At 65.5% G+C, this 15,347-nt stretch overlaps 1 protein-coding gene across 1 annotated transcript; it reads right to left on the reverse strand.

Moving 5' to 3' along the window:
* Positions 1–240: 240 nt before the first annotated feature.
* On the reverse strand, positions 241–14,837 carry MNEG_0339 (centromeric protein E; the record flags this gene model as incomplete). Its single annotated transcript, XM_014051174.1, has 38 exons — positions 241–282; positions 429–1,403; positions 1,695–1,751; positions 2,157–2,237; positions 2,481–2,642; positions 2,828–2,952; positions 3,212–3,365; positions 3,647–3,766; positions 3,965–4,057; positions 4,429–4,551; positions 4,732–4,829; positions 5,074–5,220; positions 5,375–5,480; positions 5,683–5,796; positions 5,995–6,054; positions 6,432–6,555; positions 6,801–6,859; positions 7,129–7,278; positions 7,502–7,782; positions 7,993–8,161; positions 8,357–8,506; positions 8,885–8,971; positions 9,213–9,290; positions 9,523–9,711; positions 10,008–10,112; positions 10,326–10,506; positions 10,674–10,798; positions 10,990–11,063; positions 11,223–11,372; positions 11,536–11,704; positions 11,975–12,104; positions 12,443–12,639; positions 12,862–12,935; positions 13,171–13,405; positions 13,589–13,684; positions 13,942–14,067; positions 14,343–14,733; positions 14,824–14,837. The coding sequence occupies 38 exons, from the start codon at positions 14,835–14,837 to the stop codon at positions 241–243; spliced, it is 5,811 nt and encodes a 1,936-aa protein (XP_013906628.1).
* Positions 14,838–15,347: the final 510 nt, after the last annotated feature.

Here is a 15,347-nt window from a genome sequence, read left to right on the forward strand (position 1 = left end):
GCCCCCACCCACACACCAAAACTCAAAACCCACCTCCTGCAGCGCGTCGTCGTGGAGCCGCGCCACCGCCTCCGCCCGTGCAGCCGACACCTCCGCGCGCACCGCCTCCACCTGCCGCTGCAGCGCCGCCTCGCGCGCGGCCGCGCGGCGCGACAGCTCTGAAGCCTCCGCGTGCAGCTGAGACACCTGGACGCATGATTGATTAAAATGTTTCAGAGTTGCGCCGATGGATTGTAGGATTCATGCAGCAGGGTCGCGCCTGGCAACGCACATTGGCGGCTGCTGTATTGGGTGGTGAGTATGTGGGGTTTGTACCAGCCTGGCATGACGCCGGTGTTTCGCTCTTGTTTTGTCAGCGTATCACACCGCCACAATCGAGAGGACAGACACCACCTGCCATCCATGCAGTTGCGGCACGCGTCGCCCACCTCCTCCCTCGCGCGCCGCCGCCCCTCGGCCGCCTCCGCTGCCTGCGCCTCGGCCGCCCGCGCCGCCTCCCTGAGCCGCGCGATCTCGCCGTGCGCCTCAGAGATCGCCGCGTCCGAGGCGGCCAGCGCCTCGGACGCGTCCTCGGCCGTCGACCGCTCCCGCTCCTCCGCCGCCGCCAGCGCCGCGCGCAGGCGCGCGGCCTCCTCGCCCGCGGCGTCCGCCGCGCGGCGCGCCGCCGCCAGGTCAGCTTCGCCCTCGTTTCGCGTGGCGTGGCTCGACGAGCCCGAGCCCTGCTGCTGCATGCCGTCCTGACGAAGCAGCTCGTCAGTGAGATCGTCCGCGGCGCCGCCGGCAGGCGCAGCAGCGGCCGCGGCCGCCTCGGCCTGCTGCAGCCGCAGCTCCGCCGCCGCAGCAGCGGCCTGCGCCACCTCCTGCGCGGCGCGCGCCTCGCGCAGCCCTGCAACCGCCGCCGCCAGCTCAGTGTCGAGCTCCTCCCGCCGCCGCTCCGCCTCGGCTAGCCTCCGCGTCAGCGAGGCGACCTCCGCCCGCAGGCCCTCCGCCGCCGCGGCGCCCTCGGCCGCCGCGCGGCGCAGCAACTCCATCTCTGCGCGGAGCGCGCTTGCCTCCTCTGCGGCCGCCGCCGCCGCCTCCGCTGTGCCGCGCCGCGCCGCCTCGACCTCTGCCCGCAGCCCCTCCGCTGCCGCCGCGCCGGCGGCCGCCGCTTCCAGCTCAGCGGCGGCCGCAGCCTCGAGCGCCGCCGCGCGGCCCCTCAGCGCCTCCAACTCCTCCCGCAGCGCCGCCGCGTGCGCGGCATCCTCCAGGGCCGCCGCCACGCGCGCGCGCAGGTCCGACGCCTCGGCTTCCGCGGCCGCGGCGGCGCCTCGAGCCTCTTTGATCGGCGTGGCATCGTCCGAGAGCGGCGGCGGCGGCAAAGCCAGCTTCGCCTCAAGGGCAGCTGCCTTGAACAGGGCGGCCTAGCGAGTGCGGGGCCACAGCAGGGAGCAGGGGCGTTGCTGAGCTCAGCGCCGGCAAGAGGTAATTTGGTTTGCATGCGAGAGGGCGCAGCGTGGCGACGGCAGTCGCCGGTGGCCTGGCCGGCCGGGCCCAAAGATCGCCTTTGCATGTCCCCCGGGTGGCCTAACTCTCCCCGACCCCACAAACACACACACACACACACGTGCGTGCTAGCACGCGCACACGCGCGTGCACACACACACACACACACATCAATTTGTACACACATGCGCACACACACACACACACACCTTGAGCTGCTCCTGCAGATTTGCCACCTTCTCCTCTGCCGCAGCCTTGTCTTCGTCCTTTGGGGAGTGAAAAGCAGGAGAATTGCCGGCGAGGCTCATCCAATGATTGCATCATTGGTTGGTCATCACAGCTTTAATCAAAGGACACTGCGGCAGTGGTCCAGCGTCGTGATGCGCCCTGAGCCCTGCGAAAGGGGCTTGCGCAGCCGACCTTCCCGCCAAGCAGCCGCCGCCAACGGCCAGCTGCACGGAGCCCCATCCCCAAAGATACGCGGGCCGGGGCTCGACGCGGCGGGCCGCAGCCGCGTCAACCGGCCGTCGGCCTGGCCGGCGAGGCCCGGCACGGAGACCTCGCAGCTCTGCCTGGTGCCTGGTCGTCTGCCAGGTCCTTGCACTCTGTGACGGGCCACCTTTGATGCTCTACTTTTCTGTGAAGTTTGCAAGTGCGATGCGATAACTCACCGCCTTGAAGGCCATGTCATTCAGCTCCTGGTCAGCCGCGTCCAGCTGCCCCCGCAGCTCCGCCAGCGCGGCCTCGTGCTCCTGGGGCGCCGGGTTACGGGGGTGGCGGGGGCGGAAATGCAGCGGTTGGTGGTGTTGGAGGAGGGTAGGGGGCAAGGAGGCGGGGGTCCAAGGTTGGGGTGATGGGCTTCAAGCTGAATGCAGGGTTGCAAAACGGCAGCTGCAACCTGCGGGGTTGACTGTGCCAAGGGAATCAAAACCGCCCCGACAGCGAAGACTAGGCAGTTGGCTGCGAGTTGGTGACTGGTGGGCAGGATTAGGCACCTTCTTGCGCTGCGCCGACTCAGCCTGCCACGCCGCGACCTCTGATACGCCGCTGGCGCGCGCCGCCGCCGCCTCAGCCGCGCTGGCCGCGGCCGCGCGGCGCGCCTCGTCGGCGGCCTGGGCCTCGCGGCTCAGCTGGGCTGCCAGGTCAGACACCTTGTCCTGCGGGTGTTGAGGTTGTTGGCAGTTACGTCCTGAACTTGGCTTCATGCGCAGCACCAGCATGTTGATGCAAAATGCCTTGATGTCATGCTTGCCGTACAATGCAGCACGTGGGGTTTCGCGGTCTGCAAGCAGCCCCAGGCCGGCGGCCACGTGCAGACTGCGGGGCGCGGGGCCCGCCGCACCTGCGCTGCGCTCGCGGCCGCCTCCGCCTGCGCCAGCTGACCCTTGAGCGCCTCCGCCAGCCCCGAGGCGTTGTCCAGGGCGGTCTGCACCTCCTGCTTCTCCTCCATGAGTGCCTGCAGCTTGCCTGCGCGCAATTTGGGTGTTGTAGCCCCAGCGCCGGGTAGCAACACGACATTGAGCGCGGCTGTTCCCCTGCTGGACCGCTCGCCGGCTTCGAAAACTGTCCTTCTACTGCCGGGGCGTTTAGGTGCCAATAACTTTCCTCATGAACCCATTATTCCGCCCTTATGTGGTGTGTGTGTACATGTGTGTGTACGTGTGGGCCCGCACGTGTGTACTTGCCATCCGCCGGCCGCAATCGCGCGCGCCGTCGACCGCCCCACCTTGCTGCGAGTTGCACAGGTCGTAAATGTCCCTCAGCTGCCCCTCCTGCTGCCCCGCCTTTGCGGCCGCCGCCGCCAGCTCGCGCTCCAGCCGCTGGGAGGCCGCCGTTAGAGACGACACCTGCTGCTCCAGAGCCAGCTTGTCGGTGCCCAGCTGCGGAAAGAGTCCAGGGTTTAGGGTTTAGGGGGTAGCAAGGGGGTGCGTGAGGATTCCGTTTGATGGTGGAAGGTTGATAGCTGACGGCACCGTTAGGGCTCTCTACACAGTGACTTACTGGAACAAAAGCAGGGGACTTGCACAACCATCAACAGCCCGATCTCTTAGCTGGCAACAGAATGCCCTGGCACGCGCATCCTCAGCCACGCGCAAAGGATGCGGTGCCACCGGGGCCCGCCGCCAGCTGCCGCAAGGGCTGTGCCCCGCACCGCCCCCACCTGCTGCTCCCTGGCCGCCGTCGCCGCGCGCAACTCCTCAGCCCTGAAGCGCGCGTCGCTGAGCTCCTCGTGCGCCGAGGTCAGCTGCCCCTGCAGCACCTCAATCTCAGGCAGGCGGCCCTGCGGCACGCGCGGCGAGGAATGCCGCGGAGCGCAGTACGGCGTGAGCTTGCAGCGACGAATCCTCTTGGCAGTTAAGGGTGGCGCGCACGGGCCAATCTAGGGCAGCCAGGGGTGGCATGGCAGTGGAGGCGAGGCGAGGCACACGCACATCCCCGGCGACCGCCGTCGCAGATAACGAGAAGGTAGGGGGCCCACCTCCGCACGCACGCGCGCCTCCTCGCTCTTCGAGAGGGCGGCCTTTGTGGAGGCCAGGTCGGTAGAGGCCTGCTGGTGCAGCTGCTGCAGCTCCTGTCGGCCGGCCAGGGGTGGAGCAGGGCGCTATTGCAACAACTCCCGTATAGTTTGCATGCAAGGTTTGCAGCATGGGTCCCCAACGCCGCAGACGCAGGATGGCGCCGCCTGCAAGGCGGCGGCTTGCACAGCCGGTCCGCAGTCTGCGCCAGGGACCGTGCCGCTGTCCTGTGCCCGCCAGCCATTCGGCAAGCCTTGCATTCCTGGACACCTCTGCACCTTGCACTTTCAGCCTCGCAGACATCCCCTCCCCCCAACACACACACACACACATGCACATATGAACACACACGCATACTCGCACAAACACACACACCACGTATACGCACACATACGAACAAGCACACACGCACGCACACGCCCTCCACCTGGTGCGTGGCCTTCAGGCCGGCCAGCTCGTCGTCCACCGCCCCCTTGTCTGCCTTCAGCGCCTTCAGGGAGCCGTGCGTCTGCGCCAGCTCCTGCTCCTGTGACGCCCGCGCGGCCGACACCTTCAAGGAGCGCGGCGGGGGCGCGACGAAATGGGGTGGGAGATGTGTTTTATGGGGGTGCAGGGTTACGGCTAGCCTTGGCAGGAGTGGAAGCTGCGGGGATGTTCCGTTGACTTTGACTCAAAAAGGCATTCCACCCATGGGCAATCGAGTCAATGCCCGGCAGGGGCTCATGTTCACCTGCTGGTGCTCCTCCCTCAAGTTGAGCAGCTCTGTGTTGAGCTCTGACGACGTCTGCTCTAACGTGGCCACGCGAGCGGTCAGCTCCTCAACTTGCTCTGCATGTGAGGGAAAGAGGGTGGCCTTTGGTGCAAAAAGGAATAGACAAGTTGCAGGCAAGGCAGCTCCAGCTGGAAGCTGCCAGCCGGGGAAAAAGGCTGCGTGCTTTCGTGGGCGCAAGCGACGGCTGGCAATTTTAGCTTGGAGGCTCACACACCCACCATACACACATACGAGCCCGCCTGTGCGGTGTCATGGCGAGCTGCTTCGATGTTGGGCGGGCGCCGATGACCCCCCACCCACCCTTCAGGCCGTCCCTCTCCTCGGTGATCCGCCCGAGCAGGTCCTCCGCCTCGGACAGCTTGGCCTCAACCTTGGACTTCTCGGCCGCCAGCGACGAGGCCGAGGCGCGGGACTCGCCCAGCCTCGCCTCAAGGTCCTGGCACTCGCCTGTGACGATTGACAATGAGCAACAGGGGTCGCAAATTGCTGCAGACAACGGCTGAAATGGGCCGAGGGATGGGCATCGCGGTGCCCTACGGTCCCCACCCCCAGCATTGATCAGCACCGGCCAAGCGAGCAGCCGTGCCGCGGCGCCCCTCACTTGTCTTTGCAAAGAGATCCATCTGCGTGCGCTGCAGGTCGAGCGACAGCTGCTTGGCGCGCTCCTCGGTCACAGACAGTGCGTCCTTCGTCTTGCTTAGGCCGACCTGAGAGTGCGGGGATGACGACGCGAGTGCAGTGGCTCTGAATGGGTAATTGGTCAGGGCCAACAATCTGGGATGCAGCATTGCAACTGGGCGTCCTAGCAGCAACCTCCTCTGGCCGAGCGCCATCCTGGCGATTGGCCTGTTGTCCTGCCTGAGTTGAACCGACGGCGGACGAGCGGCCTGGAACATTTCTTCACCGCACCATGATGCTCTCGCGCCGCTTCTCGGCCTGCGCGCCCTGCTTCTCCAGGTTCTTCTCCAGCAGGGTGCTGCGGCTGTTGATGCTCTTCAGCTGGCGCTCCACGTTGGCCTTGTCCTGGGGGTGCAGGGTGGGTGGTGGCGACTTTGACCAGCCAATCCAACCTAATCTGAGGCGGAGTATTGCGTTTGATGTCCAAGTTGTTGCGGGATGGAGCGCAGGGCTTCAGAGCCACTATGGCAAGGAGGAGCTTGAAGGGGGTGTGGACGGGTTGTGAGGCGCACACAGGAACGTCAGATGGCCCCACCGCCTCACCTGCAAGGCGGTCTGCTTGTCCTGTGTCGCGGCGCGCAGCCGGGTCTCCAGGTCGGTCACCTGCAAAAGTTGTGTGTGTGTGTGTGGGGGGGGGGGGTGCTCGCGCGCACGTTCGCGCGCTCTGCGCATGTCGTGCTTATTCGCAAGCTGGGGATAGTGATCACGCGGATCTGAAATCCTACTTCAGCGCGTGACGTTTGGCTGCAAGCTCGCCGAGGTGCAGCGCAGCTTGGCAACGACGATATGAAACAGTCAGCCTGGGTCGGCAGGGTTGCCAAGGGGCTGAGCAGCCGCCAGCACGGCCAACTCCTTCACAGCGCCGCTAACACACACGCACACACACACACACATACACACACACACACAGACACATGCTCCTCCGTTAGCCCCCCACGTGCACACATGCAAACGCATCAAGATATTCACTGCACACGCACCTTCTTCTTGAGTGCGTCAACGTCCTTCTGCGCCGTCTCCTTGCCCTTGATGCCCGACTTGCTCTCAGACTGCAGCTTGGCCAGCTCGGTCCGCAGCCCCTGTACCTCCTGCTTGTGCTTGACCCTAAGGGTGCGGAGTGAGGGCGCACACGCATGCGAGCGTGTATGTGTGCGTGTGTGTGTGTGTGTGTGTGAAAGTGTGCGCGCACGCACATGCGCGTGTGTATGTGTGCGTGTGTGTTTGGGGGGGGGGGCGCAAGCGTGTGCACGTCGCACGGGGTGGTTGTGAGCAGCCAATTACGCACAACGATGAAGGGATCACAAATCAAGTGGGCTGTATGAACCCAGCATCCCCTCTTGATCTCCCACCTGGCCTCTCGCAGCTCGTCGCGGATGTTGAGGATTCCCGCCGCCTCCGCCAGCCGCGCCTGCGCATCCGCAAAACACGGTTTGTACACGGGCGATGCTCATGCAGCACTTCTCTGGTGAACGCCCTGCATGACTGGCACACCTCGAAACTGGCAATCATGAGAGGAATCGCCGCCCACACGCCACCCCGCCAGACCAGCGCGCGGCGCCAGAGACCGGCCACGCACGCACGCAGCACGCACACAGAGGCTTCAGCAATGTGAGCCCGACCCCCGGCCTGCCTGGCCTCGGGTCAGGGGCTCCCCTTGCCCTGGGGCAGCGCCCGAACCTGCGCGGAGTCGATCTCCTTTTGCTTCGCGCCCAGCGCCTCCGCCGCCGCCGCCTCGTGCTGCGTGGCGGCCGCCATGGTCTTCATCAGCAGGGAGTTGGTGGCGTCGAGGCTCGACCGCAGCTCCTCACTCTCTGCTTGGGCGGTAGCCTGGCGGCGACAGGAAAGCGGGAGACGGCGAGGCGGCGGAATGAGCGCAAGGCGAGGGCGCCAGGGGTTGAAACTGCAGCGTCGGTGCGAGGGGCGCTGGCAGGCTTCAATGGTAAAGGGTTGGCGAGACCGCCGCAGCGAGGGCGGGCCCCGAAGGTGTGGTGAGCGAGTGCAGCGATGCAGCGCGACAAAGCGCAGCCAGACGGACGCCGCGAGTCCTGACCTTGGTTTGCTCGAGCTGCTCCTGCAGCGCGGTCACGTCTGCTTGCCGCGCCTCCTGCTCGAGCTGCAGCGCCGCTGCGGTGCCCTCCTGCACCGCCGCCAGCTCCGCCGCCGCCGCCTCCCGCGCCGCCGCCAGCTCCGCCGCCGCGGCCTCCTGAGCCGACCGCAGCACCTCCTGCGCGGCCGCCAGCGCGGACGCGTGCTCGGCGGCGGTCGCCTCGGCGGCCTGCTCGAGTGCGTCAATGTTCTCCCGAGCTGCGGTTGCGCACGCCAGGCTCTCGGCTGCGAGGGTGGCAGCATTGCAGCGCGAAAACCGTCATGCCTCTAACGCGACACCAGGTCCGCCAGGTGCTTGGGGTTTGTTGCCTTGGCTTGCATCGACATGTCGCGCACTCTCCAAACCCTGACAGCCGTATAACAGCGTGCATTGCAGCCGCTGAATGCGTTGCCGCGTCCCCCTCAAACGCTCGACCAACCCCTAACGCGACGCACCCAGCTGGCTGCGGGCCTCCTCCAACTCGGCCGCCACCTCCTCCGTCCGCGCTGCCGCCGCCTCCACCTCGGACTGCTTGGCTGTCGCCTCCCCGCGCGCCGCCTCCGCGGCCGCGACGGCCTGCTGCAGCTCTGTCCGCAGCGCAGATAGCGCATCCACGTGGGCGGCCTGGTGGTGGGTGCAGCACGCTCTTGTCACGTGGAAGAGAGTGTACGGAGTGGGGCTGAGGCGGAGTCAACGCCAGGGCCGCAGCGATGCGTGGGCCATACAAAGCTGCCCGTCACCTCGCAGCATGAGTTGCAGGGTTCCGGCCCATGACGGGGGAACGCGCCGCCCGTGCGCGACCCGCATGTGCGCGCGCACCTCCGCCTTGCTGCGCTCGACCTCCAGCCGCTGCACCTCCAGCGCGTGCGCGTCGGCCGCCTTGGCCGCCGCCTCGGCCGCGCCACGGCGCGCGGCGTCCAGCTCCTCCGAGAGGGCGGCCGCCGCCTTTTCGGCTGCCTCGAGCAGCTCCTGGGCAGTTTTTTGTGTTGTGTATGCACGTGAGTGTGCTGTTACATTGCGCGCGCACGCGCACGCGCGTGTGTGTGTGTGTGTGTGTGTGTGTGTGTGTGTGTGTGTGTGTGTGTGTGTGTGTGTGTGTGCGCGCGCGTGGTCGGCTCGCGATCTTGCTCAAACAACTGGTGCACGTAGTTGTGAGCCTCCGTGTTGCGGTACGGTATGTGTTGTCTTCATGTTTGTGTTGCAGTCCGGAAGCGGCTGCCTTGATGTTTAAATGCAGGGAGATGCTACAGCCATCCTGCGCAGCACAGCGTTGGCACTGGCTTAGATCACACCCTCACGAGCCCCTCGCAAGCATGTCGCCCCGAGGCCCCCGGCGCCACCCCTCACCCGCGCCTCCTTCATGCGGGCCTCCGCCTCCGACGCGCGCGCCTCCGCCTCTGTCGCCTTGTCCACCGCCGCCTGCAGCTCCGCCTCCTGCAGAGAGTGCAGCGGCGCGGCCGCCAAGAAATGCGTGCGCTTGTCAGCGGCTGGCAGCGCAGGATGGGGCGCTGCTGATCCTCTTTCCAACCACCACGCAACAGCGTCCTGCTGTTTGGACGCATTCCTGCAGGTCTCGGATGGATGGTCGCCCCTCGCCGCTCCCCCCCAAAAGACACCGCCATGCCTGCTTCTTCTGGTACAGAGGGGCCCTCTTGCGGCTCTCCAAGTCAGACACGTGCGCCTGCAGCCGCGCGACACCGGCCTGCGCCTCCGCCGCCCGCTCCTCCGCGGCGCGCAGCTTCTCCGACGTCTCCTGCGGGCGGGCGCCAACCAATGCCGTTCAATAATGGTGCGGAGCGCGTGAGATGGCTGACGTTACAGCAGGCAGCGCCCAGCCGGGCAGTATGTGGGGACGGCAGGCGCGAGCCAGGACTGTGATGTGCTGGCCTTGACGACCCAGTACAGCACCGGCCTGGTTGACACAGGCTTTCCCCGAGCCCAGCGACATCACCAGGAATCAGAGGCAGGACTGAGCCAGCCCGCACCTCCAGCGCCTTGCGCGTGCGCTCCGCCTCCTCCCTCTCGTCCTTGACTCGCGCCGCCGCCTCGCGCCGCTCGCCCTCGTGCGCGGCCTCGCGCGCCTCCAGCGCGGCGCGCGCGCGCTCGGCGATGTCGAGCTTGCCCCTTGTGTCCAGCAGCTCGTCCTTCAGGTCTTTCAGCTGGTCCTTCAGGGACTGGGGGGTTGAGACATTGTATATGCGTGTGTGGGGTGGGGGGTGCCAAAGAGATTGCGTGCGTGTGTGTGTGTGTGTGTGTGTGTGTGTGTGTGTGCAGTGACAGGTGAGGTAAAGCAGAGGAACCAGCTGGGGATGCTGCTGACGACGCAGGGCCAGGCGGGTGTTATGCCTGGCCAACGGCAGGTCTGCCCGTAGGCGAAAATGATACGGGCTCTGTCGGCCACCGTGCCCTTGGCGCCTGCCGCCGCCTGCAACCCCACGCCTCGCCGCGGGTGTCGCGCCCGCGCGCCCACCTGCTTCGCGTCGTTCGCCGCGCCCAGCTGCTCCTTGAAAGACTCCTGCGCCTCCTCCTTCAGGCGCCGCAGCTCCTCCAGCGCCCGCTGCGCCTCGGCTGCGGCCTGGGTGGTTGATCGGAGCGCGCATCACCATGTTGGGGGCTGTGCGCGAGAACCGGCCGCGCCACTCTCTGTGGCAGGCGGAAGACACCTTCCAGCACAGCCAGCCCGTTTCCACTCAGGCGGCTGGGCGCCGTTCCCACCCACTGGCATGCGGTGCCCTCTTGTTCATGCATGCAAAACGCCAACGCCCATTCGCAAGCCAGTGAGCCTGACCTCGGTGCCCTCCTCCTTGCTGGCCTGCGCCTCCTGCAGCTTGCGCTCCAGCTGCCGCCCCTGCCACCGCGCCTCCTCCAGCGCCGGCGCCAGCCGCTCCTTGTCCGCCGCCAGCGCGTCGCGCTCGGCGGCGGCCAGCTCCGCCGCCGCGCGCTGCTCCTCCAACTGTTGCTGCAGCGAGCTGCGGGGTGGCAGCGAGGAGAGGACTGAGGGTGAGGCCCCATCACACGCAGTAAAGGACACTCCTGAGCCTTGCGCTACGTGTCAAACCCATTAGCCCTTCATGGCTACATGCTTGCTGCCATAAGTGATAATGAGCATTCTCATCCACAACCGCAAGCCGCGCACCTGATCCGCTCGTCGCCCTCGGCCCCGCGCGCCTCGGCCGCCGCCAGTCGCTCCTCGAGCTCAGCCAGCCGCGCCGCCGCGCCCCCGCCGCCGCCGAGCGCCAACGTGTCGCCCTCGGCGCTGGCCTGCGTCGCGCGGTACAGTGCAGTGATTGCAAAGCTTGCTGTGCAATGCAGCGGGAACCACGGTGCTCCCGTGCAGGCTTCGCAGCGGGGCAAGGACAAAGCGGGTGTGTCCAGGCCGCACGACCAAATCCAGAGGGGCGGCGCGCACATGCGGCTGATATCCCTCCGCATGCCCAGTCCACAGCGCCCACCCTCAGTGCGCTGCCGGCGCTCGACTTGCGGCCACGCTCGCTGAGGCCCTCAGTGCCCTCCAGCATCAGGGCGTCTGGAAAGGGCACAGGAAAAAGGTAGGCAACGGTTTGAGCGCAAGGCATGGGACTGATGTGGTGACACGCCATGCGAATCGTTGTCAGAAGCTTGTTTTCTACCCAAACAAAGCAGTCCCCATTTGCATCTCAAAGATTTGCAGAGCGCTGTGTCTCACCGGTCTCGTCGCTGACCCGCAGCCGCGGCTGCGCGCGCCTCAAGCCGCCGGTGCCTGCGCCGTCGCCGTCGCCGTCCTCCCCCTCCTCAAGCATGGGCGCCATCATATTGCTCAGGCTGGGGGCCGGCCGCTTGCGGCCAGCTGCAGATTCTGCGATCACGCGCATGGCGTGGGCCAAATCATGCAGCCATTGGCGGCTGTGCGAGCGAGCGGCCGGGCAGCTGAACGTCTGAAGTGCGTTCAAGCGGCAAGAGATACGACAATGTGCCCCCCCACAGACCTGGGGAGCTGGAATGTGCTCGCCCCTGCCCACCTGGCAACGGTAGCTCCCAGCCCGATCGCCCCGGGCACCAAGTCTCGCGCCGACTGCTGCGCCCCTTGCGCCCCGCTGGGGCGGCGCCGTCGCTGCCGTCGCCGCCAGCGTCCTGTTGTTGCTGCTGCTGCTGCTGCTGCCCAAACATGATCTTCTTGGCCACCTCAACCTGGATGTGCGCGCATTGCAATTAGATGAGTTTGTCGGCATGCATGTATTTGGGGCGCAGACTGTTGCACAGCCTGAGTGGGGCATGGCTGGATGCAAAAGCATCCAAACCTGGAAGTATGAGAATGCTCTCACAGCACTGAATTGAGCGCGCCGTGAGCGACGTCAGTCTGCTGACACTACCCAAAGAGCCCAGCGGCAGCACAGAAGGCAGTCAGCAGGCCCACAGGCCAGGCCCCGCAGGCTGCACCTCAAAGGTCATGCCCCACACCTGCTTCTGCGCCTTCTCCCTCTCCGCCACCTCCTCCTCCAGCTTTGCGCGCATGAGCTCCTTCTCCTGCTCCATGCGCAGCATGTGCGCCCGCATCTGCATCATCTGCTCCTCCACCTCGGAGTTGCTGCTGTGGGTGGGCAAGTGGGGACAAAGGCAGCCGCAACGCACGGCGCGGGTTTCAGGGCAGGCACGAGCGTCGCAGCTGCAGTAAAATTGCAATAGGCAGGGACGCGGGCTCCTCCACCCACAGCGTTAACTTGTGCATTGATGACCACAGCCAGCCCAGTGCTTGAGACAAGGATCTTTGTGTGGTCTCCCAAGTCAGGGTCTGTCGTGCCTGGAACACATGCGCTCTTCCGGGCACGACGCGCTCCTGTCACATGCGGGCTCACCCCGCGCTTTTCAGCCAAACCAACATATCGACGGAGCCCATTCCTTTCACCCACCCCCCCCCCTTCCACCCACCCCGCGGTGCCGCTCTCCTCCAGCCTCTTCTTGAGGTCTTCGATCTCCTTGGCCTGCCGCTTCAGCACCGCCGCGTCAGACAGCACCTCGTTGACCACCGCGTTGTTGACCACGCGCTTGGCGCGGCACGCGAAGCGGAGGGTGCTGTGGGACTCCTCGGTGTGGCAGCCGGCGGGGGTCACGTTGCAGATGATGGCCTGCACGCAGAGGTGTCAGTTTGGATGGGGTGGTTGCATTATTGGATGTTGTTAATCCGTAAGATTATGGGGCGGTGTTCCACAAAAGCATGGACTTGAGAAGGGCCGCATGTGGGCTTTGTTCGGTTGAGGGCGACGTACAGGAGCGGCAAGCAGCGAGGCAGTGCATGCATGCATGCAGGCGCGCGGGCGGAGGGCTGACACCGGCGCGGATGCGCGCACCGTCTTGGCGTTGCCTCCAAGGGAGGGCTGGAGGATCCGGGTCAGCTTTGAGTCGCGATAGGGGATGTGGGCACCTGCACGGATTTTGCACGATTGGGTGAGGGAAGCCCGTCGTCACTACTACCACCTCCTGCTAATGACAGCTAGGAAAAGCCAACCCAAATACCCGTGCACAGGCCGCAATCCTTGGCGAGGGTCCGCACAGCACGTTGCATTGCCCGACTTCGTCGCCAAACCAGCAGCAGCCGGACGCATCACGACGGCCATCCAGCCGGGCGGTTTCCCGTCAGGCACGCGCCCGTCACCCACCCGACAGCTGTGCCCCCTCCGACAGCTTGTTGATCACTGTCCCCAGCGTCAGCAGGCTCCTGTTGATCGCCGTGCCCTCCTTCATCCGGATCCCCTCCGCGCCCGTCTTCGCGACGCGCTCACTGCCGGCAAGGTCCACCAGGGTCAGCGTGGACACCAGGATGGCGCCCGCGGCCTCATCCGGCGGCAGGGGGGCCTCGGGCTCGCCGCAGGAGCGGCTGCGGCTCTCGATGACCTGGTTTGGGTTAAACATGGGGCGTAAGGAGAGTGAATTTCCAGCAGGTCGCGGTCGCGGCACTGATGCTGGTCCTGGCACAGGATTGCCGTCCACCCATTGCAGTCGGTGCTCATGCGCTGTCCCATAGGGTACGTTGCCCAAAAGCAAGGTCGCCTGCAGTTCGTTTCTCAAGGCGCCCACCATGCGGAACACAGTGTGCGAGCGGCTGCTGCCCTCGTTCATACGCGTCGACCCGACGTGGCGGTTGGCTTCCCCGGTCTCCAGCAGCTGCAGAACCTGCAAGGCAGCACCACAGGTGCAAATGCCAGCGAGGCCGCGACGCATCTGCTTGTCGGGTTCAGGCCGCGCAGCCACGCCCATTGCAGAATGTCATCGACTGCGCCGCACTCCTTGCACTGCCTCGTGCCTTGGGCCCATGCTGAATTCTGCGCATACATGGACTGGCACCTTTAAGCAGCAGCTTCCTGCCAGGCATCTGCGCCAGTCCAATCATCCCAAAGCCCTTGAAGCAGCTGCCAAGTTTCAGGCCCCACCTGCTCCGGCGAGGTGACAATGTCCTCCCTGAGGCCCGCCACGTAGATGCCCGCCTCCTTGCTCTCGTGGATCGGCAGCCGCAGGTTCTCTGGGGCGAGCAGGTCATTCACCTCCTCATTGTACAGCTGAACAGGAAGTTGGGCGGTTGGGGCGGGGTGGCGGGAGGGTGAACCAGGGAGGGCATGCCAGGTGGATTTGGGTGCTGCAAGCAGGTTGGCTAGGGGGCGTGGTTTCAACGGCTGATGAGTTGGGAGGCGCGATGCAAGCGCCTCTGACGTTGCACTCTGTCACCACTGTGCTCACACTTTCAAGCTGCTGGCGGCTGTGATCTTCTGTCTGTGGGCACCGCCGCTTGCAAAGAAGGCCACCTACACTTGTAGATGCAAAAGGATCACCGCACCTCCATGTATGAGACGCGCAGCAGGAACTCGCGGTCGACTGTCTGCTCAATGAGGGCAAACACCTCCCGCACGGCCAGGGAGATGATGCCTGGGTCGGCCGCCGATCCGCGCATCGTGTATGTTTTCCCGCTGCTGGTCTGGCCATACGCAAACACTGTGCTGTTGAAGCCGCTGACGAGCTTGCTGATGAGGTGCTGAGTCGTGACGCGGTAGATGTCGGCGGTGGACGCACCGGGGCCGAACACATGGTCCAGTGCGTACTTTGCGTCGCGCGCGCGGTCGGGCTCGCGCGTGGCGAGGTCGATCTGGTACATGCTGTTGCCATCGATCCTCCACGTAAACCCTTCATTCTGCTCCTGCTTGTTCAGCGGGCGGACCCGCACGCTCACGCTGCACACACGGAAAGCAGATCGAGGGGTCAGCTAGGCCGACTACAAAGTCAAAACCTTATCATAGATGTTACGGCCACGTGTCACCCACCTGATGTTTTCCATGCCGTGGGTGCAGATGAGCGCGATCAGCACTGAGCCCAGCGCTGCCTATGCGCGTCCTCCCAGCCTGCGTCCCGCGCTATGTCCTCTATGGATTCTCGATTATCTTTTTGAGGTGCGTCACACCCCTAAAATGATCAGGCAGAGAAGACCACCTTCAAATGCTGCGGGCTGCACCCGGGCAACATCGTTGGATATAAGGGGAATAGCAGTGCTGACGCTAGCTTTTCAAAACAACGACATGTTTGATTGGGCTTGACCGGCTTGCAGGTTCAAAGGCGCTGCGCATGTGCTGAGCCAAGCAGGCAGCCGACCAGGTGCTGTTGCTTGGCTCAGGCTGGGGGATGCGGTAGCTGGCGTAGGGCTCCTGCTGGGGCAAGAACATGCCAGCGCGCGAGACTTCCCGTGTGTTATACTGGATTCTGTCACATGCTCATACACAGGCCTTCTTTGGCGTATCGTGGCAAGCGGCACACCCGTTGCAAAGCGGCTGGCTGTTTCAATGCATCCCTG

This window comes from Monoraphidium neglectum, assembly GCF_000611645.1.
Source record: "Monoraphidium neglectum strain SAG 48.87 unplaced genomic scaffold scaffold00026, whole genome shotgun sequence".
Taxonomy (NCBI): Eukaryota; Viridiplantae; Chlorophyta; class Chlorophyceae; order Sphaeropleales; family Selenastraceae; genus Monoraphidium; species Monoraphidium neglectum.